The sequence below is a fragment of the Esox lucius genome, chromosome 8, assembly GCF_011004845.1.
Source record: "Esox lucius isolate fEsoLuc1 chromosome 8, fEsoLuc1.pri, whole genome shotgun sequence".
Taxonomy (NCBI): domain Eukaryota; kingdom Metazoa; phylum Chordata; class Actinopteri; order Esociformes; family Esocidae; genus Esox; species Esox lucius.
This window is the reverse complement of record NC_047576.1, coordinates 4,537,017-4,553,090: the sequence shown is the minus strand read 5'-3', so window position 1 is coordinate 4,553,090 and position 16,074 is coordinate 4,537,017. Positions and strand designations below refer to the sequence as shown.

The window sequence follows — 16,074 nt, the reverse complement described above, 5'->3', positions numbered from 1 at the left end:
CACGTTCATTTTTCGTTGTGAAACATTGTGACCACACACCAGCTGAATACCGTCTTACCACGGAGGGGGTGGTCGCGGAACCCGAGCTGGTGGGCCAGGAGTGCAGGGGAAGAGGGTCACTGGTGCTGGGGATGTCCCAGATGGAGGGGGACACTGGGCTGAACTCCGGCCAGCTTGGCTGTGGCTCCGACGTCTTTGGGAAACTCATCTCACTGAAGACTGAAAGACAAGCACAAGGCTTTTGATGCGCAAACCCACAACTCAACCCAGTGCAGCAATTCAAATGACCAAGAATGTTCGTCTAACGAACACAACGACAATCAATTGGGCTAGCTCACCACACCTGAGCTAGCCCACGAGCCAGAGGCTAATATCTTCTGTACAGGCGAGCAGGAAATGTTTCAAACTAGCCCAGCATCGGGAGTGGAATTGTGTTTTCCTAAATATCCCATGGAATCTGGCGCTGGTCTGGTGGGATGTGCGGTCTACTGAGCCAGGCACCAGCAAACCTAACCACCAATCCCCCATGGGACTCCACTACTTACCGCCAGTCAGATTGAAAGAGTTGTTGGGTCCGAATGCAGAGAAGGAGTTGACCGAGTTAAAGCCTGGGCTGCTGGCGTTGGCGTCAATGGGACTCCATAATCCAGAGCTAGAGACGAGGCGTGAACAAAGGGATTCTTAGAAGTTGGAGTGTGTGGTGTGTGTTTGAAATGATTTGCCACGGTAACGTATGTACCTGTCAGAGCTGTCACTCTCCACAGAGGTCATGTGACATAGAGGTTTCCCTTGGGCGTCGCATCTACCTGGGCCGCTCCCACCTGAAAGCCGATGGTTCATTACTTTGTGTAGTCAGTATTAAACAGAGGTAGCAAATGGTAACAAAAGAGCTTTACACTACGGTAGCAAATTGGCTCTATTCTATGGTGACTTGCCATGAAAAGGAGCTATATTCTATGGTGCCCAACCTCAAAAAGAAGCTGCACCCACTGGTGTCTGCACCCTCTGGTGTCCTACCTGGGCTTCTGTCGTAGCCTGCAGCCACGGCAGCGAATGTAGGGTTGCCATTCTTCCCTGGGAGAGAGGGGGCATTAACAAGCTTGTTCCCTGGTGCCTTCTTCAAGTGGTTCTCACTACTGGCGTTGAGAACTTGGCTGTATGTTCCCCTGGCCACCAGGCTGGGAGAGGAGGGAGTAGGGGAGCATGTCCTCGCTGAGCTGGTCTTCTTCAGGAAGGAGTCGGCGTTCCTGGTTTGCAAGGAGATCAGCTGGAGGCTGTCTGCTTCTGTGGACAGAAGGTATGGGAAAGGAGGCCGTCAGACCGGAAGATTGGCATTTTTTTTAAAAGGACAGAAGCCCTTGTCAATTGGGTGGCGTTTAGGACCCTCTAAGGTTTATGTGACTTACGGTTGGTGGTTTTGGAAAGCAGGGGGATGTCCCATTCAGGAGAAGCAAAATCCTTCTCTCCATCAGAGCTGCTGCTATGACCCAGCTCTGGGACTGACACCGAGGCCCTGGACAGCTGCTTCACCACAGGAGATGGCCCACCATCCTCAGGCTTCCCACAAGGCACTGGGGTGCAGAGAGAGAAACTGTTTGAGGGGAAGAGAGGAAGACAGCAAGAAAGGGAGGGAGAGGGAGAGAGACGGGAAGAGAGAAGAAGCCGAAAAGAGCAGGCCTGACCAGGGACACCAAGTGAGGGCAATTATCTAACTACTGGGAAAAGTTTTTCAGTCGTTCAGCATGCAAGTTGAAGAGCACTGCGATAGAGGAGCTTACCTCTGGGCTTTGGCAGAGTCCGACCTTTAGGAACAGGGTTGAAAGCTGGCCGGATGAGGGCCTTGGTGGTGAAGGTCTTGCGCTGTTTGTTTTCCAGGGGTGTGACATACGGCAGCTCCAGAGAATTGGATCCATCCGTTTCCTTTTTTGTGTTTGTTTGTTTCCTGACGTTTTTGGGTTTGGTGAGAAGGGTGTCCTTTTTCTCTTTCTCCATAGTCTCCGCTGTCCTGCCTTTCTTCTTCACTGGTTCCTGAACATGAACAGATGCCTGGATGAATGGCTCATCACTCTGGTGCTGCGGGATTGCAAGTTCTTTTACAACGAACCTTTTCAGATCGTAAACTGAAACCTAATATTCCCATTATCATGGATGAAAGGGATTCAGAGTGAACAGGAAACATGTGACACAAAGGTATTTTTTAACAGACAGATATACAACTCCGGAAACAATTAAGAGACCACCGCACCTTTTTCTTTCCTTTCCAAAAAAGTCTAAAAGGAAGGTTTTGAGTGAGGAACAAAAGCGTTCAATTTGCAGTGGTCTCTTTTAACCCCTCTGTTCCTCAATCACAACCGTCCTTTTCAACTTTTTTGAAAAGGAAAGAAAAAGGTGCAGTGGTCTCTTAATTTTTTCCGGAGCTGTATTAGATAGACATATGGATATTATCTGAGATACATTTTATACTGTTTCCTCAGAGCCCCATGCACTCTCAACAACTCCCAGCTGTCCCTACCTCTCTGATGGAGGTCTCTACGTCTGGGTTGGAGGTCTCTGTGGTGGTTGAGGAACTGTCATCATTGTCAACCAGGGCATCCTTCAGCTCCTCGCCTGTAGGGGCTTTCCCCTTGGTTCTCCTCTCCTTCTCCTCTCTCCTCCTTTGGACTTTGGTTTTGCCTCTCAGAGGAGGTCTCCCTTTAGAATCCAATATTCAACCAGTCAAAACAAACACACAACCAGTGAGAACAAATAAACAACAGAGTTGTGATAGGCCAACTGTGTTCTGTGGGGACTATGCTATGATGTGATAGGTCTGTTGAGTTCTGTAAGGACTAGGCTGTGTTTTGATAGGCCAGCTGTGTTATGTAAGGACTAGGCTGTGTTGTGATAGGCTACCTTTTGTCTGTAAGGACTAGGCCAGTGGTTCCCAACCCTTTTCAGTTACTGTACCACTCTGCTTGGAGTATCCCTGAAGTACCCCCTCATGTTAATTTCACTGGTAACCCTACAGTGTCATGAGTGTTTTCAAGTTCCCCCAGGGGGCCAAGTACCCCTGGTTGGGAACCACTAGACTAGGCTGTGTTGTGATAGGCTACCTTTGGTCTGTATAGACTCCGATGTTCTGGGTTCCTGTAGAGACTCAAGTGGTGGAGACTCCGGTCTGTCCAGGTCGTTATCCATAGCCCCAAGGAGGCTGACAAAGTCTGGGTCCTCTCCCCCAGAGCAGGGCCCTCTTTGAGGCAAAGACAAACCAGACCCAGGGCCTCCGTTCTGGAGGTCCAGGAGTCCCCCGCCCTGCTGACCTTTGGAGCTCCGTGCCTTACGACTGGTAAGGAAAACTGGGGCGCCATTAGCCAGCTGGGTGGCAGAGGATGAGGAGGCTTGCATAGTAGATCGGCCAAAGCCCATTCTGTATCTAGGTCCATCAGGGTCCAAGGACGCCCTATTGTTTCCTGGTCTGCCCCCGCCCCGGGACCCCCCACTTCCGGACCCGTACACCCCTCTGGTCGGGTTCTGCTGGGCCTCACTGAAATCATTTAAGCTAAAAAAATAAGTACAAAAAAAAAAAAACACTGATTCCATGAGCATTGTGTTTTTTAAGAGGACAACTTCATAAGCACAATACCTATTGACTTAATAGGTTTCCTAGTGAAGTGTCCGTCAATGGAAAAAACTAAAAAACGTTTGACTTACTTAGCATCACTTGCAACGCGAACTATTTCCCTGAGATCGAAGGGTCTGCCCGTCTCCATGGAAGAGTTGGATTCCAGAGATAGACGCCTCTTAAAGGGCTCCCAGATGCCCTGGGCCTCCAGATAGGCTGTAGCCACGACCAGCAGAAACATTGAGCTACGGAAGACAGGCACGTTCACATTAGAATACCCGAACCCAGGGTCTCTAGGCATGCAGGATGCTGGTTGAAGCTGTACTCAGCGCGTGTACCAGGGAAAAAATTCTCTGGCTGATCGGGCGTGATGTTAGGGATCGGAAAGTGCTTCGGCAAGTTATTTCGAGGGAGACGCATTGTATCGAATGTGCAACTATCCTACGGCTGCTGTGACATTATTGCAACGAGGCCTCTACGATGTGTAATGTAAAGCCCAAGAGTAAGTGCACACCTCATGATGAGCGAGACGATGATGTACAGCTCCAGTTCCCAGGTGGGCCCCGGCAGTGTCTCTGCACAGGAGGCCAGCATGTGGTAGGGCAGAGAGGCGTTCAGGACGAACACGAACTCTGACCCCGCGTCGGTCACCAGCTTCAGCTCCCGAATCACTCTGGACGACGTGAAGTCTGGCGTGAACCTGGCGGAGACACAGGGACAGGAAGTGAGCGGGCACCCCAGGGTTTGTATGTCTGTAGGTGCCTGAAGGAACACAGGGGGGGATTCAGTCGGTGATTTTCCGCCACGGATATTACAGCTGCAGGTGCCTCAGTGGCCAAGCGGTTAGGGAGTCAGGCTTGTAATCGGGGTCAAATCCTGACTGGGGCAATTGTTGTTGTGTCCCCTGGGCAAGGCACTTCACAATATGTTGCTCCTTGGATAAATGTCCCTGTACTTACTGTTACTCACTTTGGATAGAAGTGTCTGTTATATGACTAAAAAGTAAAACATTTTCATTTTACACACACATAATCACAGTAAAAATTAGACAGAGAACCTGCGACATCCAAGGTGGACCACAAACCCTGTTGTCATTCTGGCAGCGACTTTAAACACAGAGATATATTTATAATAGCAATGAGGCACTAATTGGGTTTGTTGTATTTTGGAAATATACAAAGGCTAAGTACTGTGTCCAGGCAACTGCTTGGTAAATACATACCACACCCTCTCATGCCTACTCTGCTTAACTAGTGCATTTAACTCCCTTTTTACTTAAACATTGAGAGTTTGCTTAGCGTCCCAGTCTCTACAGCAGATAGAATTGAAAGATTTAAAGCCCAGTGACGTTTTGATAGTTTGTCATTTGTCACAAGTCAAAGTTGTGAAGCTAAGATGGTATGTTCGGTGTGTATAAAGGCTTTAATGGCAGAGGGAAATGAAGTGGAACACCAACGAGCTCACTGACAAACAGCACATTTATCCACGCAGAAACCGAGAGTTTTTGACACATTGACAAACACAGTCAGTGTTTGCCCTGAGGCCTAAGGTTGGTTGCAAGTCTATATCTAAGCTGACCTATTTCAGTGCCGAGACATCCTCCTCCCTCTGACAGGCTTCATTAAACCCTGACCCCAACCCACTGAGGAGTCGGTAAGCTTCACAGTTCATCACCATGATATTCACCTGCCTTGCGGTCCAACACAAGAATATATATCCCACACCATTACCAAAATGGCCGAAAGGACAAGATCCCGGATACAGGCGGCCGAAATGTGCATTCTCCGCAGGGTGGCTGGGCGATCCCTTAGAGATAAGGTGAGAAGCTTGGTCACCCGGGAGGATCTCGGAGTAGAGCCGCTGCTCCTCCACATCGAGAGGGGTCAGCTGAGGTGGCTTGGGCATCGGTTTCGGATGCCTCCGGAATGCCTTCCTGGGAGGGTGTTCCGGTCCCGTCCCACCGGGAGGAGACCCCGGGGAAGACCTAGGACACGCTGGAGGGACTATGTCTCCCGGCTGGCCTGGGAACGCCTCAGTGTCCCCCTGGAAGAGCTGGAGGAAGTGTCTAGGGAGAGGGAAGTCTGGGCATCTCTGCTTAGACTGCTGCCCCCGCGACCCGGCCCCGGATGAAGCGGAAGAAGATGTATGTATGGATGGATGGATGGATGGATGGATGTATGTATGTATTACCAATGACCGTCACAAATGGCACCCTAATTCCCTAAATTTGCCCACAGGGCTCTGATTAAAATAAATGCATAAAATAGTGAACAAGGCGCCCAAGGAATAATATGTGGGCCAACTTACAGTATGACCAGGTCTTTCGAAGCATTCGGTTGAAGTGCAAATTCTTGACAGTTGAGAACTTTGAAGCCATATCCTTGGCAGGGCAAGCCATTAATCTCAGCAGAGCGGATATAGATGGGGAGCAGACCAGTGTTCTCAACCCGGAATGTTCTTCTCAGGGTGAAGACTGGCTCATTGGACCTCATCTCTGGACAAGAGCAGATGGGAAGGGCAGTGTGTTAGTGGATAGCAGAGTTACACTTATCTTAACAGGAGCCTCCAAGCATATTGTGTTACTCTATAATGCAGCACTGATAAGTGTGTTGTTAAATCAGAACTGTCGTCGAAATCTTTGTAACTCTATTTTTTCCGCATATATTGATAGCAGACCCCCCCCCCCCGATGAAGTCAAACCTTTTCATGACTCTAATACCCAGAAAACTAGCCAACATAATTGTAGGTTAATGGGGAAATGGTCATGTTTAAATTTGTTTTCTTGAAAGGTGTCTATTTTGGAGAGAAAATAGGTTTTTATCAGACAGCGAGCACTTGTGAATGAATCAAACAGGACGTGCAGCACATCCTGAAGAAGTATCTTTCCACTGGGAGAAGGGTGAAACGTACTCTCTGTGCAGTCCTTCAGCAAGGCCTCAGTCATCTTGAAGCGGAGAAAGCTGCCAGGACCAGGTGGTTTTCCCGCCACCTTCAGGCTCTCTCTGGATCCTTGGCCATGAACCATGATCATATCCATCACCGTTAGGTTGTTCCTGCCACACAGAAACGCGTGTTAGACAGCAGGCAAATCCTAGGTTAGAACTGCCTGGACACGGGCACACACACGCACGCACTGACAGGCTTCAACTGTTCTTTGGAACACACCCTGACAGAGCACTTCACTGTTTAAACAACCGTACTGACGCGTTCAAAACTGAATCCATGACACTTAGTTACTGTAACAGTGGAAACAACGCCACCTACCGCACTATGACCAGGGAGCTCACGGTGTGGTTGCTGACCGGCGTGAACCTCAGGCTGAATGACTTGACCTCCCTAGGCTGGAGCAGAAGGTTGTAGACAAATGGCCTGGTGGAGCCCTCCACAAAACCACCGCTGCTTTTCACCACAGATGACTGGGAAAGAACAGATGAACAGACAGCTGTTAGCGGACAACTGACAGCTGTTAGCGGACAACTGACAGCTGTTAGCGGACAACTGACAGCTGTTAGCGGACAACTGACAGCTGTTAGCGGACAACTGACAGCTGTTAGCGGACAACTGACAGCTGTTAGCGGACAACTGACAGCTGTTAGCGGACAACTGACAGCTGTTAGCGGACAACTGACAGCTGTTAGCGGACAACTGACAGCTGTTAGCGGACAACTGACAGCTGTTAGCGGACAACTGACAGCTGTTAGCGGACAACTGACAGGCAGACAGCTGTTAGCGGACAACTGACAGGCAGACAGCTGTTAGCGGACAACTGACAGGCAGACAGCTGTTAGAGAACAAGACGTTGAAATTCAATGCATAACACGTAGTGCCCTAGTTTTGACCGGAGCCCTGCAGGAGCTGTGGACCCTGGTCAGAGGTAGGGCACTAAGGGAAATGGTGCCAATTGGGACCCAGATGAGGATCTAGCAGTTTATGAGAGAATCTCCTCCACCCACATCTGATCCTGTAGGTCTATAAATCCTGACTGACCATGCAGTTCCGTACTCTACCTGATTTTTGTGGACCTGAAATTCCAGCGTGTTTGTGTCGATGTTGATGTTGGACAACTTTCCCAGTGGGAACCTGGGAAGACAGACCAGTCAGGCAAGGCTTCCGTTCCTCAAATCAAGCCGACAACAGACCGACCTAATAGTGAGAGAATGTGCTTAGCTCTTTCCTTTAGCTGAATCGGGGGTCCAGTTTTACCTGTGTGCTAGTTTCCCGGCGAACACGGAGGGGTTTGGGTAGAGGGCCAGAGGAAGGACCTGCACATAGACTGGGACATCTGCCGGGTTTTCTAGAAACACCTCTTCCTCCTGACAGCCACAGAGAAGACTTAGACCTGTGTGTGTGTGTGTGTGTGTGTGTGTGTAGTTGTGTGTATATAAGTATGGTGTATACTCACAGAGGAGCTGTTGGTATTGGTGAGAGGGAAAATTATTGGTTGTGAGGAGTTGACCAGCGACGGCCAAGCCTGCTTAGCTGTTATTGTAGCTTGAACGTTCTTCTGAAGGTCTGTGTTCACTTCAAACACAGCCTCCACCCTTCAACAAAACAGACAGATAATCAGTCAGGACTCACAGAGCAGTCCCATGTCCTGACACAACTAGTCAGGACTCACAGAGCAGTCCCATGTCCTGACACAACTAGTCAGGACTCACAGAGCAGTCCCATGTCCTGACACAACTAGTCAGGACTCACAGAGCAGTCCCATGTCCTGACACAACTAGTCAGGACTCACAGAGCAGTCCCATGTCCTGACACAACTAGTCAGGACTCACAGAGCAGTCCAATGTCCTGACACAACTAGTCCGGGAGTCAGCTGCTTCCCAGAACTTTATCCCCTCAAAATGGAACACAGGATCATGAAGCCAGGTTTACTGTTAATTCCCTGTTCCCCTTTAACTAGGGACTGGTTTAGACTTGGACACCATGTGGAAAAATATCTGTTCCCAGGCAGACCAGAAACCCAGAAGGGTCAAAGGGTACCAAAAACAACAGAGAACCAGCTGTACTCTAGAACCTGCAGGGAACAAGGAGGAACGGAGAACCAGCTGTACTCTAGAACCTGCAGGGAACAAGGAGGAACAGAGAACCAGCTGTACTCTAGATCCTGCAGGGAACAAGGAGGAACAGGGAACCAGCTGTACTCTAGAACCTGCAGGGAACAAGGAGGAACAGGGAACCAGCTGTACTCTAGAACCTGCAGGGAACAAGGAGGAACAGGGAACCAGCTGTACTCTAGAACCTGCAGGGAACAAGGAGGAACAGAGAACCAGCTGTACTCAAGAACATGCAGGAAACAAGGAGGAACAGAGAACCAGCTGTACTCAAGAACATGCAGGAAACAAGGAGGAACAGGGAACCAGCTGTACTCTAGAACCTGCAGGGAACAAGGAGGAACAGGGAACCAGCATGCTCCGGACCTTGCACACACTAGGGTGGACCTCAGCCAGAGAGCAGGTTGTGGGAACATCCAACTCACTCATGTCCAGAGCGTTCCTGAAGCTCCCTCCATCGTCTGAGGAGTTTCTGGTGGAGGTCAACATCAGCGTCCCAGATGTCCTCCTGGAGGGTCAGGCCGTGGGGCCGGGCCTCCGCTGACCCCAAGAACGACAACAAAATATTAACAATCACTTTTTAAAAAGAACTACATATCAGCTTTACAACTGTGGAAAATGTACAGGTAGACTGCAAAACGTGAAGACAGCCCAGCAAACTCCCTTAACAGGACCACAACAAGCCACCAGGACAGCTTTTAAAAAAGTGAACGTGAAGCGACATCAGTCGTCCAAGAAAAATGTGTTTGTAGTCAATATTCTTACTTCTTAAATTTACTAGTAAAGATGTGCTCATAAGACTCTCCAGAATACTCACATTTCAAGACAAACGGCAACCCCACATAGCAATGGTCACCACAGTTTAAACTGGCATCAAAATAAATATTTGCAACCTGCAAAAGGGGGCAAATTAAGAGCGTGATTAACCTTAGTAAGACCGATGTTTCTATTAGAACAAACGTATTTCTAAGGGAACCGGGAGCACACCTTTGACTTGCGGCTCGGTTCCAGCTCGTCCTTGTTGCTGCGTAATCTTTTGTAATAGAAGCGAACATCTTGGGTTAGGGAACGGATCTGCTGCAGTCTCACTCTCTGGGTGAAGGAACTCTGAATGCTGAAAGTGTGGTGGACAATCTTCCCCTGGGGACAGGAAGCAAGCGAGCACAAACAAATCAGGCAAGGGTGACGTGACAGTGACCACAACACCACAGCCTCATGCCTCATATTTAGGTCATTTCAGGGGTGTGAAAAGAGTCACTGTGCAAATGTTTTGTTGCCTCTTGGGATGTTGCTAATATCATGAAGTAACATCTACTCTGACCAACAGCGTTAAGGGTCATGTTGCTAATTTCATGATGTAACATCTACTCTGGCCAACAGCGTTAAGGGTCATGTTGTTAATGTCATCAGGTAACATCTACTCTGACCAACAGCGTTAAGGGTCATGTTGTTAATGTCATCAGGTAACATCTACTCTGACCAACAGCGTTAAGGGTCATGTTGTTAATATCATGAAGTAACATCTACTCTGACCAACAGCGTTAAGGGTCATGTTGTTAATATCATGAACATCTACTCTGACCAACAGTGTTAATGATCATGTTGTTAATGTCATTAAGTAACATCTACTCTGACCAACAGTGTTAAGGGTCATGTTGTTAATATCATGAAGTAACATCTACTCTGACCAACAGCGTTAAGGGTCATGTTGTTAATGTCATGATGTAACATCTACTCTGACCAACAGTGTTAAGGGTCATGTTGTTAATATCATGATGTAACATCTACTCTGACCAACAGCGTTAAGGGTCATGTTGCTAATGTCATGATGTAACATCTACTCTGACCAACAGCGTTAAGGGTCATGTTGCTAATGTCATGATGTAACATCTACTCTGACCAACAGCGTTAAGGGTTATGTCGTTAATATCATCAGGCTACACAATCGAAGGGAGTGAAACACTCAAAACCATGGAGCCACTAGTTAGTGTGGTGTGATGTGTTTGTCATACAGTGTGATCTTTTTCCTGTCCGACCCAAACATTTCTGACGTGTCATATTGAGAGTCATTGGCTCAGATGTGTTAGGAACAGGAATCACAGGATCATCACGAGATGATAAGAAAATGTTGAGGAGACTCACAGGAAAGGACTGTGGCAGGATGATGTGTTCAGGAGAACTGCTCAACGTCCCCACTGCTATCACAGCCTTCACTGGGACAGTTAATATCTGACAAAAACAGGACAACACACGCTGTACATGCATACAATTCCATGAAAATAACTGTTCTTTTACACATTTCTCGAGTTCCTTAAATTACGTGCAAACGTAATCTTTATTACCACATTTTCATCCAAAGTTGTCTCTGAACAGTCTCATGCCTTTTTTATAAATCTTTTTTGCAACCAAAAACAGCTTGAAAAACAAACTCATCGTTTGGTTTTTGTTTTCCGTTATGTGTGTGTGTGTGTGTGTCTTACCTCGTAGTCTGTGGTGATGTGTACAGCCCCGTCATACATGCCTTCCAGAGATTTAGCCACCAGGGTCACTCTAAAGGCAGCGTAGTAGCCTGATGCTAATATCACCTGAAGACACACAGGTACAGACATCATCCTGATGCTAATATCACCTGAAGCCACACAGGTACAGACATCATCCTGATGCTAATATCACCTGAAGCCACACAGGTGCAGACATCATCCTGATGCTAATATCACCTGAAGACACACAGGTACAGACACCATCCTGATGCTAATATCACCTGAAGCCACACAGGTGCAGACATCATCCTGATGCTAATATCACCTGAAGACACACAGGTACAGACATCATCCTGATGCTAATATCACCTGAAGACACACAGGTACAGACACCATCCTGATGCTAATATCACCTGAAGTAAGGTACAGACATCATCCTGATGCTAATATCACCTGAAGCCACACAGGTGCAGACATCATCCTGATGCTAATATAACCTGAAGACACACAGGTACAGACATCATCCTGATGCTAATATCACCTGAAGTAAGGTACAGACATCATCCTGATGCTAATATCACCTGAAGCCACACAGGTACAGTCACCATCCTGATGCTAATATAACCTGAAGTCACACAGGTACAGACACCATCCTGATGCTAATATAACCTGAAGCCACACAGGTACAGACACCATCCTGATGCTAATATCACCGGAAGCCACACAGGTACAGACATCATCCTGATGCTAATATCACCTGAAGCCACACAGGTACAGACATCATCCTGATGCTAATATCACCTGAAGCCACACAGGTACAGACACCATCCTGATGCTAATATAACCTGAAGTCACACAGGTACAGACACCATCCTGATGCTAATATAACCTGAAGCCACACAGGTACAGACACCATCCTGATGCTAATATAACCTGAAGCCACACAGGTACAGACACCATCCTGATGCTAATATCACCGGAAGCCACACAGGTACAGACATCATCCTGATGCTAATATCACCTGAAGCCACACAGGTACAGACATTATACTGAGAAAAAAATCACCTGAAATCAGAAAGCACCTGAAGACACACACCTTAAGACATAAATGTTGTCCAGACACAAATCTTTTGAAGACATACACATCATCCTGTCACAAATATAACCTGAAGACTCAAACACCATCCAAGCACTAATTCCACACAGGTCCACGTATATTTTTTTCATAACCCATGAAGCGCTGACAGAGGCCCACTCATGCTGCAAACTTCAAGTAAAACCATCCAACATCACTGTTCCAAGTAAGATTCTAATCAGCAGACGCATAACAGACCTCCTACGTCTTACTTACAACCATGGTGACGGTGAAGGTAGTGTCAGACCTGACCCTCTGCCACAGACTGTTTTTTTTTTTTAACATTAACTAATGACATATAAGGGTTATTATTGGATATTTCAAATAGAAAATGCTGGATAGGGGCACTTTCAAAGGGGCACCGTGGGGCATCCTGCCTCGTAAACAATTAAACGACGTCTCCTCGTCTTACCTTACCGGATGACACCCGTTTAGTGCTAGATAGTCCAGGGTTCATTCAGGGTGGCAAGGATACAGTACTGCGAGTGTCTAATACGAGTATAAGGAGATTGCAAGTCAATCCCAACTGATAGACGGACAGGTGAGAAGGTTGATATGGTGTGCATGTCGGTCACTCTGAATCAATCTTATATATTGCCCATTTAAACTGTGGCCTGGACATTGTCATTAGCAGCACCACTCTCAGTGGTCAAGGTGGGGTAAACCTCGAGGCGATCAAAGAGCCATTTAACCAACTCATTGCAACGTTACACATTAAGGAAAAGGGTCTGTAAAAGCAGATGAAAATGAGCTAGACAGATCTGACAGGATGTGAATGGAGCTGAAAGATTATTAAGAACTTGGCATCCAAATCCGGAAACACGTTTGAGAAAAGATGGCGGAAGCGGTCACCAATCCCCAGTCACTATGATTCCACGTGCTCTCTGGGATCTAAGCAGTGTTGCTGTAAAGCACTGCATGAGGAAATCAATTTCTGAATACATCTGGCAGCCTGATTGTTGGTTGTAGCTCTTACAGTTTTGTGATGTGAGGCAGATGTGTTGTGTAGTTCTCTGCTGCGTCCTAGAGCTGCTGTCCTGTTGCCTTTCTCCGTCCTGAGCAGCTCCACAGACAGACTGTCTCCTGTCACCAGCCATGACTTGATCTCCAGCTGGAAGTACAGCAGTGGCAAAGGTCAGGGGTCAATGGATAGAGGTCAGCAGGGAGGGTGGGGGGGATTAGGTCCTTAGAGTATGATTCAGAGTTACAATGAGGACACAAACTATTAAATATAATTTCACGAGGAAAGGGGTACAGCCAACTCTATAGAAAATCACTAGCAATTTGTTATTAACGGACCAACCCTATACAAAAACCCACAAACCCTGGACTAAATCCATAAATGGTGTCCATGAGAGAGTGGCGACTGACGTCAGAACACACAGCTCTTATCTATGCACCCCCCCCATGATTAAATCTGGACCTCAAAACTAGTTCCAATACTCATGCCCCATGATCAGGGACAGGGGAATGCCCCCTGCTCTTGGGCAGAGAAAGTGTGGTGTGTGTGTGTACTTCACCTCTATGGGATTGCTGTTGACCACTATTAGCACAATGCTGCTGGTGTCTGTAGCACTGCGGACACCAAAGTCCACAAGGTTCTCCGTCAGACTGGGTGCCAGGACCAGAGGCTGGACAGAGTAGAGGACAGACTTATTACAGTGCCTACATGCATGCGTGTGATCCAGTTCATATGTACATGAGGGGACGTGGGTGTGATCCAGTTCATATGTACATGAGGGGACGTGGGTGTGATCCAGTTCATATGTACATGAGGGGACGTGGGTGTGATCCAGTTCATATGTACATGAGGGGACGTGGGTGTGGCCAGTTCATATGTACATGAGGGGACGTGGGTGTGGCCAGTTCATATGTACATGAGGGGACGTGGGTGTGGCCAGTTCATATGTACATGAGGGGACGTGGGAAATACGACCCAGTGAGACTTAAACCTGGGCATAGCGTTAGAAGACAGGTTACATTCAGGCTTAGCGTTAGATTAAGTACAGGCATATGGGTTAGGTTGTTGAGGTCAAGGTTAGCTGTAGGGGACAAGGAATACGTGTCTCTGTTTCAGAAGGACAGAAAGGAACACGCGCGGGCACCTCTAAGACGCCCGTGTAGGCCCTGACAGGCAGGTGGAACTTGGACGCGTTGGTGATGAGCAGGATGTTGCTGTCGATGTGGATGGACGGGCGGACGGGTCGGAACAGGAGAGAGAAGATGTAGCGAGTCTCGTGAGCAGGAATCAGGACCGGGTCGCTGTAGTTGACAACCTGGACAGGAACAGGAGAACCACACCGTCAGGGTCCTGGTCGTCGTGGGGTGCACCACCTTCAAAACCAGGAACCGGAGAGGGGTTTGAAGACTCACCCTAAACATGGTCTTTGCCTCCTGCGGCAGAGAGATGTTGTGGACGCGGATGGCAAAGTTGAAGGTATTGGTCAGGAGGATGGCTCTGTCCACAGGGTCCACGGGACTGTCTCTGATGTGGAACAGGGTGGCTGTGTGGTCAAAGCCCAGATAGCTAGAGGAGACAGAGCTGGCATTAGGCTGTGTGATCAAAGCCCAAACTAAGCCCAGTCATTGACAAAACCCTACAGACTAAGACTAGTCCTGGACTAAAACCTATAGCTTAAAGTCTTCAGTATTCTTTAGTCCAGCACTACAGTAGGCTTCATACAGGTAAGGAAAACATGTTTACAAATCTACGACACATCATTAGTGTTTTAAATCAGGTAACAGTCATTGAAATGAATGAGAGCAAATGAGCTCTTACCCTTCCAGAACCTCTGCTTGGTATGGGATTTCAAGTTTTGAATAGGTTTTCTCTTTTGCCTTCACTGTTATTTTACCAGAAAATTGAAACGGTCTTCGTGCTTTAGATGCTGTTAACAGAACAGAGATATTATATCCAAAGACCAACGACTCCACAAACAGTTATTAACATATAAACATAAATGAATCTCAAAATGTAATGGCGTGGCATTTAAAAACAATACACTACCATTTTATAGCTAAACAAAATAGACAAACGGATCGCTAGCCTTTCATTTTCTTCCTGAAGGAGTTCAACCCTATGGCGCTGATTTAAAGGTTAAAACTAACCAGTTAACATAATTTCCATTAAGTATTAAAAGTTTAGCCATATACTAGATAAATAGAATACACCACTGTATGTCATGGTTTTAAGTTCATGGCGCCAGCATTTAAATATTTTAGGCATCAAAGGTCAGTGGCTAAACCAGTCAGAGGGTCAGGAGACTTACCATCAAAACTTATACTCGCAACTTTGGTGTATCTGCCCTCTTCAGCTTTTAGCGTGATGGCCTTGAACTCGACTGTAACCGCTTCATTTGACGGCGTCGTGCGCACGCTCTACGGAAAAGACGACCGTGTTAACGTGGACATGGGAACAGAGCAAAACCACACGCAGGAAAGGGCAGGTCGAGGTGGGAGCCAGGAGACATACCGTTATCGGGACATCTTTAGATCCTGAATTTAGTAGATGTAAATTCAATTGTTTCGGTCGATCCTGTGATCGCAGTGTACCAAAGTCTAGCATTTCTGTAGAGGAGTAAATACCAGGAGCTGAAGGGAAAAAAGACAATTTCAGGCACGTTTCCCAGTCAGGCAGACACAGACCCAAGTCGTTCCCTTCCTCTTGGCCCCAACACCTCCATGTTAGCTCAGGTGAAAGGTTCGGACTGGTTTCAGCAGCTCCCAAAATATCAGTCACACCATATCGGTCTAAAGACAATAAAGGGCTGAGGTAAAGGGCTAGGCGTGAATTTGGACGAG

The 16,074-nt window shown here is 47.6% G+C and overlaps 1 protein-coding gene across 3 annotated transcripts in view; it reads right to left on the bottom strand.

Moving 5' to 3' along the window:
• The window catches only part of tmem131 (transmembrane protein 131), a 40,362-nt gene that overhangs the window by 2,531 nt on the left and 21,757 nt on the right, over positions 1-16,074 (bottom strand). Inside the window, exons 10-37 of one of the 3 annotated variants that reach the window (XM_029121410.2) lie at positions 15,746-15,864; positions 15,543-15,651; positions 15,053-15,161; positions 14,647-14,800; positions 14,379-14,549; positions 13,794-13,904; positions 13,250-13,384; positions 11,139-11,243; positions 10,801-10,887; positions 9,646-9,798; positions 9,476-9,551; positions 9,084-9,198; positions 8,004-8,142; positions 7,805-7,914; positions 7,609-7,681; positions 6,866-7,017; positions 6,512-6,654; positions 5,909-6,095; positions 4,116-4,301; positions 3,691-3,846; positions 3,093-3,538; positions 2,513-2,691; positions 1,779-2,073; positions 1,407-1,571; positions 1,018-1,284; positions 740-821; positions 546-652; positions 59-219 (exon numbers count right to left, since the gene is read on the bottom strand). In XM_029121410.2, the coding sequence (XP_028977243.2) occupies positions 59-219; positions 546-652; positions 740-821; positions 1,018-1,284; positions 1,407-1,571; positions 1,779-2,073; positions 2,513-2,691; positions 3,093-3,538; positions 3,691-3,846; positions 4,116-4,301; positions 5,909-6,095; positions 6,512-6,654; positions 6,866-7,017; positions 7,609-7,681; positions 7,805-7,914; positions 8,004-8,142; positions 9,084-9,198; positions 9,476-9,551; positions 9,646-9,798; positions 10,801-10,887; positions 11,139-11,243; positions 13,250-13,384; positions 13,794-13,904; positions 14,379-14,549; positions 14,647-14,800; positions 15,053-15,161; positions 15,543-15,651; positions 15,746-15,864 (4,292 nt within the window). The remainder of the gene's footprint in view (positions 1-58; positions 220-545; positions 653-739; positions 822-1,017; positions 1,285-1,406; positions 1,572-1,778; positions 2,074-2,512; positions 2,692-3,092; positions 3,539-3,690; positions 3,847-4,115; positions 4,302-5,908; positions 6,096-6,511; positions 6,655-6,865; positions 7,018-7,608; positions 7,682-7,804; positions 7,915-8,003; positions 8,143-9,083; positions 9,199-9,475; positions 9,552-9,645; positions 9,799-10,800; positions 10,888-11,138; positions 11,244-13,249; positions 13,385-13,793; positions 13,905-14,378; positions 14,550-14,646; positions 14,801-15,052; positions 15,162-15,542; positions 15,652-15,745; positions 15,865-16,074) is intronic. The other 2 variants (XM_029121411.2, XM_029121412.2) reach the window with 2 other exon arrangements.